The sequence below is a fragment of the Lygodium microphyllum genome, chromosome 4 (assembly GCF_053477565.2).
Source record: "Lygodium microphyllum isolate KBCC chromosome 4, Lygodium_microphyllum_v1.1.10, whole genome shotgun sequence".
Taxonomy (NCBI): Eukaryota; Viridiplantae; Streptophyta; class Polypodiopsida; order Schizaeales; family Lygodiaceae; genus Lygodium; species Lygodium microphyllum.
In genome coordinates this window covers 163,176,536-163,183,717 of record NC_141138.1, presented here as the reverse complement: position 1 = coordinate 163,183,717, position 7,182 = coordinate 163,176,536, and the positions used below count along the sequence as shown (strand labels likewise).

General features: G+C 37.3%; 1 protein-coding gene across 1 annotated transcript; it reads right to left on the bottom strand.

Annotated features, from left to right (window-relative positions):
- Window positions 1-254: 254 nt before the first annotated feature.
- Window positions 255-6,858, bottom strand: CCD7 (carotenoid cleavage dioxygenase 7). The gene is made up of 9 exons (XM_087677365.1): window positions 6,315-6,858; window positions 5,428-5,803; window positions 4,213-4,452; window positions 3,638-3,816; window positions 3,038-3,166; window positions 2,418-2,549; window positions 1,757-2,029; window positions 1,108-1,556; window positions 255-781 (listed from the first exon to the last, which is right to left on the bottom strand). Exons 1-9 carry the CDS (start codon window positions 6,634-6,636, stop codon window positions 635-637), a joined length of 2,247 nt encoding a protein of 748 aa, XP_087533491.1. The 5' UTR covers window positions 6,637-6,858; the 3' UTR covers window positions 255-634.
- Between the last annotated feature and the right edge of the window lie 324 nt (window positions 6,859-7,182).

Here is a 7,182-nt window from a genome sequence, read left to right as displayed (position 1 = left end):
GTACACATTAAGCAAAATACAATTGGGTTCTATGTTACGTACACAATACCTAGTCATTATTGAATTTGTGATCATATTACCCTATGTCTAGTAATGTTGCCGAGAAACTAAGCATACATCTTTCTTTGACCACAATGAAATGTTTACTTCATCTAAATTGGGCACTAGTATCATATATCACTCTAATGTTGAAATTTACCATTGAATCTCCTACAAAACTTGAAAATAATGTACATTTGATGTGATATATTGGGAACTTTGGTTTAGCTTGGTATGAAATGCGTATTACAATGTTGAGTATACACATAAGCTTCTTGATGTGTATCTATATTCGTAGCACTACATTAAAGTGGACATCCATGATATAGTACAAAAGGCATTGATGTGATACAATGTTTTGTTTATCATCTTATAGCATCAAAGTGGGCATCCATCATGTGGCTTCCCAATGTATTATATTTATATGAGTTTTTTGAAGCTTCCAACTCTATTATAGTTCAAAAAGAACTAGAATGGAATTTCATGTAAAAAGCTCAAAATGTTTGATTAAATGCATACTAATCAAAATATTTGATTAAATGCATATTATATGCACCCAATAGTCATTTAAGAAGGCACATGTCCTCCATGATATCTATTGACTCTCTTCCCAAAAACCATGAAATCCTAGAGGAAAAGAGAACTTCTTAGGAATTCGAAGTTTTGCAACGAGGGCATCTTTTTGAGATATTTTTTGGGCATCAAGGATCACCAGATAGCATGTTTGCTCTGCCACGGCATACTGCATGGATATAAACATACATAAATCAAAGGTTATAATGATATCATATTGAACTAACACAATTTGAGCATGCGTGTTTGTGATAATACTTATCTTAGAAGAGATGCCTAATATTAAGGACCAAGGTAAAGAATGAGAGATAAACCAATGCCTAAATCATTCAGTTGAATATTTAAGATTGTACTATACATAGGTACAAGAATAGTCTTATTATTAAAAAATAAAGTATGTAGTCCAAGTTTCTTTCTAGTTTTTGATGTTGAGCAAGCATGCTAATTTTTCCCTTTCTAGCAATCTACACTAAGTAATCTTGTTTGGATACTTACTTGTACACATAGTAGATAGCCATCATCTTCATGAAACCCAGGTTGGTTTGCCTCTTGCATGGCTTTGTACCTTGGGACAAAAATGGGCTCACCTACAAAAGACCTTCTCCCAGCCCACCATGTATCTGCCTTTTCATCTGAATTTCTAATCTTGACAATTGTATCAAATGGGAAGTTTTGGAATGCTTTTCGAGATCTAGATGATCCACTTACAAATGTGTATTGATTCTTGATACCACTAACCCTAATGTTGATGGAAGGGAAGTCACAACCTTTTTTCCATCCTTGGGGTCTATGGATGGTGGCAAGATAATCCTCATTTTTAAGAGGGTTGAATCTAGTTGAGATCTTTACCAAATGAGGTGCTCCAAGCTCCCCGCTTTTAGTGTAGGAGTTAGTTTGATCATTCATTAGGTTGGGGTTCAATCTTCGTTGTTGCCAGTCATAGCCTACATAAAATCCAAAATGTGCACTTAATAAAGTTCTTAAGACATACTTCAAAACATTAGGTAATGAAAGTAATATATCAAATTATTGTGTTTGGTTGAAAGATTATGGAGGATCCTCAAAGAGTGGTTTCTATCCATTTATATGGCCCTTGTGTGCAAATCATTGTTTACATCAAATCTCTCTTCTTTGTCTAGCTTACCAAATATGTGCTTGAGAGAGAACCATTCATATGTGCATGCACTTGCATACATCACCACCTTTGTTAGCCCTTCCTTAGTTTTCTCCTCATATGCATTTGCAACATGGAGCAACCATAAGGGCTCAGGTAGCTTTACAGGAGCCCTCCAATCTCTTTGTGATTCATCTTCACTTGGAAACCTTGGTAATAAATACATGGGAGCATATGGAAGAGATTGATCAAGGGTGAGGGCTGAAATCATTGGTGTTAAGCCAGCAAATGCACCTAAGGATCCTGAAAAATGCAAGCAAGGTTCCAAAATATATCATTATGCTAGGTGTTATTGTCAAGCCAATAAATAGAACTCTGGATGCTCCAAAATGAAAATGTCCTAAAAAGCCACATCATCATACAAATAATTGATTTCACTTCTCTCACTTAAGCAAGTTCTAGATTATAAACTTATCAAGCATAAGCAACTAGGAGTGAAAATACTTTAGGGGTACTCAATTTGCTAGACCACTTATGATGCTTAGCTATCTAACATGTTTTTCTAATCAAGTGCAAATCACTTTATTAAAATTGACATGCATCAAACATTCTCCATAATTTATGGTCATGAGCTCATAGCTAAATTCAACACTTTGTACTATTTAGATATCATAAACTAGGCACTTCTAACCTGTGTAATCTAGTTTCACACGATTTGCAATGAGAACATAATAGTTGTCTGTAAGACCCCAATCGTGTATCATCAACTGCTCTTGCATAGAGAACCTCTTTTTTTGTAGGAGTTTCATTGAAGAATCAAATTCTGCAAAAAAGAATAATAAAAACTAGTATGTGATAATTTGGGTCAAAGATAAGGAAATGGAATGATTCATACACCGCAATTATGTAAATTTGAAAAACATGAAACCTATGTTCTAGATGGTAAGCACAAAACATTTTCTTTTTCTATTGTGTCTACATACTTCATTAAAGAGCATCTACATTGTCATGAACCACTTGAATTGGCATAAGATCTTTTGAAAGCATTTTATGTGCAACACACACATAATTGAAAATCAATGAATCTAATCATCATGAACTACTTGAATTGACATAAGGCCTTTTGAAATATTTTTTTGTGTGCAACACATACTTCATTAAAGAGCATCTACATTGTGATGAACTACTTCAATTGCATAAGATCTTTTGAAAGCCTTTTTAATGTGCAACACACACATAATTCACAGCCAATGAATGAACATAAGCTGATAGATATTATGAGGTGGGGACAAGGTGAAGGAAGATCTTTACCATAAATTGTGAAAGTACTAGTTGGTAATATCATATCCTCTGCATAACATGTAATAGCAACAAGCCGTTGCCGTTTGACATCAATTCTACAATGTGAAAGCATGCGCTCCTTAGGCATTGAAAATACGCCTACATATCATGTAATCATGAAAGAAAAATATAAGAAAAAACTATTTATTCGCTCTAATTTGAAAGTGAAACTTACTAAGATTTATTGACCCGCAAATTGGGCATTCATGTTTTATATTTTCATTTATAGGTGGCCTTTGGGGTGCTTTTCCATACTATGATTACAAGAAAGACATTTAAAGTTGCTAGTATAAGTTATGTTTTATAGGCAATGTAAACAAGAACAATGATCCTCAAACTCCTCACACCTCCAGAGCTTATCATTTAAGACAATCTAGCTATTGGCCATCAACATGTGATCATTCTGTGTACATGTGATGATGCTTATTGGATTTATTAACAAAAGCCTTTTCGAAACTCCATTGACTATTAGACCAAATATTAGCTAGTTCTATATTGTGGCTTTTGGTTTACCCTTCATGTGGAATTTTCAATCACACTTTACAATTAGATAGGATTATACATACACACCTGAAAGGATTGGCCATACCAACTTGCTTGCTATGCCAACCATATTGGCCTTGATAGCTTGCATGATAAAATCTTTAGCTTGATTGATTTGTAAAGGAAATGGCATAGAGTGCACCTTGGGGATTTTGGAGGGTTTTAGATCAATTGTTGAATATTGTGAACTTTTTGAACTTGTCATGCTGCAAAAGATAGTCATTGGAAAGAGTGATGCTACTTTCATAATATGGAAGTGATATCTTTTTAGAATCTAAAATGAACTACTTAGTTGTTTGTTCAAACATTGAAATATAATCCAATGCAATATGTGGGAATTACAATGTCTAGCTAGTACCTGAATTGTCACTCATTGGCAAAAGCTTTTCAAAATTTGATGTGACATCTAAGCATACTAAGATTGGATGCACAAGAATTAGGTATCCATTGAATCAATGAATCACCAATCAATTTATCACATCGATATATATTTCTTATATGTTTTTATAAATGCCATTATTTGGATCAAGTATGTGCATCATGCATGAATAAAGTTGACAACCACATCGACATTGTAAAAGGTGCACTAGTTGAAAGCTTACCTAAGTAGACCTATAGTGTCAAGGGAGTTTGGATCTAACTCATATGGTTCTCCTCCTTCCCATAAGCACATAAGGTGCCCAGCCCACTTGTAAACACTAGTATTTGCAGTGTTTTTCATGACCTTAACATTGCCAATGCGTTCGCCTGGCCTCAACATTGAGAATGGGCCTCTATACTTGAAATTCCAGGAGTCGGTTTCATGGTCATACTCCTCAAGGCGAGCTTTTGTATTAATATACCTGTAAATATAGTTGTGAAAGTTAGAATTTGGTGAGCTTATGTAAGGTAATGTATAAGGATTGGAGTCTATACCAAATGCTTCTAAGAGATTTTATGCTTCCTCCTATAGTGATGGTAATCTTTGATAGGTTCACATGTAATTTGGGTTCTTAATAGGTTCACATGTAACTTGGGTTTTCCTTGCTAGAACAACAAAGAGGTCATAGGATGATAGATGTTAAAAATGTTGATTAATTGTGTGAATAGATTTGATTAAGGAGGATATATGACAAATGATATGGCAAAAGTTCCAAATTGATGATAGGTAGATATAATTTCATGTGATCATGTGGATGAATTTGTAGATTGAAGCATGGAATGGCTACAAAGTGGTGTAAAGATTGATGTTATAATTGCTGTTGTTAATGATGTCAACAATGAAGCTTATGGCAACAATGTTGTTGCTATTTTCTAATGATGATTGTCACAATGGAACTCTTAATAATGAAGATAACAATGTCTATAATTACAAGTAGTATATTAACAATGGTAGTAGGGAAATCAGTGGTGGTTAGCCTTAGATAGCAATATGTATAAAATAATGATGATGCTAGTGACAATAATTATGCTAGCAAGATGATGATCAACATCTATGATGAATTATGATGATGATATTGCCAATGATGATGATAATGATATTGTTTTATGATACTTTTGATGATGATGATGGTTATTAATGAGACGATGTGGATGAGATGAATGAAATGAGTGGTAGTGGGCTAGGAGATGAGTAAGAGCTGGAGTGATGACTTGAGAAATTGATTGTTGTTTGATGGTTATACTTCATGCACATGACATGCAATGATTGACGATGATGATGATGATTACTTAATGGTGATATTGACGGTGAGGCTGATGAGATGGAGGATATATTGAAGCAGGAAGGGATTGATTACGAACAACAATAATAATAACAATGACAACAACAATAATACCTGGCGGAGTAGAGAGCAGCTGGGGCGGTGGAGGAGCCGGGGAAGTGGAAGCGGCGGAGGTAGCCATGGCCATCGAGGGGGTGGATGGAGGAGCCGAAGTCGTCGGAGAAGACTCCCGGGCCCGTGAGGAAGTAGGACCCCCGCAGGTCCACCGGCACTGTCCCCTCCACCACCTCCAGCTCTATCGCCTCCGCCACCTCCTTCCGCTGCGACACAAACAACGCCTGGTAATCCCAGTACGCCTCATACGCCCCATCTCTATCATCACTATCATCATCAGCTACCCGACGTCGACGTCCCTTCTGATCCTGCTCCACCTCCTCCTGCTGATCCGTTCTCTCCTTCAGCGGCTGCACAGCCGCCGATCCTGTTATCCCTGCAATAGCAGCCATTGATCCATTAGTTCAATGATCATCATCCCTCACCTCCTCATCTGTACTATTTTCACAATACTAATTTATATGTTTATGCCCTGCTGTGATCACATCCATTAATATAATCCATCAATTTTACAATTCGCCTCGATCGTTCTTACTCCTTTAGGCCGCCGTCAGTTGGGTATCTATGATCCCTATAAAATGCAGCATCATCGTAAGATTAGCTTATCACAAGTGCTCCGAATTGTCCATACTTTTCCGTAAACAATTCGATAAGCTAAGATAAACGAATTGGGAGTCGACTTTGTTTATCTCATTAAGTAATTCTTCGTGAAGTAATTCGCCTTGATCCTGATCGTTGCTAGAGCTCCGTGTAATATGTGCTCGTTTCAAAAGTTGCAACGGGAGTACTAAGCATTATAAGCCCTTAATTCTTAATGAGAAATTGTAATTTGTGGCGATCGTGCAATGATCAGTGATCATGGATGGCTACGTATAATTATTGCTCACTTGCGGGCGGGAGAGTTGCTGCAGAAGACGAGGACGTCACTGCGGACATGCGAATGGCATGACGATGATGATGATGCGGCCGCTGCTTGATGAAGGAGAAGCGCCCATCAAGTCGAACCTGCGGATCAACACTGTCGAATATACTCGTGCGCAGCTGGGTGTTCTTAGGATCGCGCAGCTGTGCAGAGCCAGAGGAAGAAGATAATGGATGAATGCGGGGTGCGGAATTGCCAATGCAGTAGCGCCCATTAGAATGACAGGCTTTAGCCGAGGTGGCATGCAAATCAGCTGCAGGCGCAGCAGAAGACGCAGCGGCAGCCATGGCTAAGCCAAATATGTACGCTCTTGATTGAAGCTGAAGTAGCCAATGAATCTCTCGGCTTCGGCTTTTAAAAAGGAGAGCGACGGACGTTCGCAGGGAAAGCCCTCATGTCCTTATTAATACAAATCCCTAAGGTTCGAATCTAATTGGCCGGGCTCCATGAGTTTCTAAATTCTACCTTCAACATTATGCCCGGATTGTTTGTACACCTAGGCCTACTAAATCGCAATTACTTCTTCCAACGAGGGTGCATCTTATTTAGCCGCTTGCATAAGCTTCTATAATTAATCAACTATATGCGTGAGTTCTTGTCATCTAATGAATCATCTCGAAAAAACCTAGGGCAGCATAGCTTTCTTGTCTTTAGATGTGGTAAGTAAACACATTCGAACTCCCAATTTGTTCGAAATGACAACTTTTTCATCAACACCAAGAGATATAAGAGACAAAAAGTATTGCCTTAATAACAACACTTGCTCTTAGCCTCTTAGCTTCGGAATCTAAATATAATAACTTACCTTAAACAAATATTAAATGAAAAGAAAG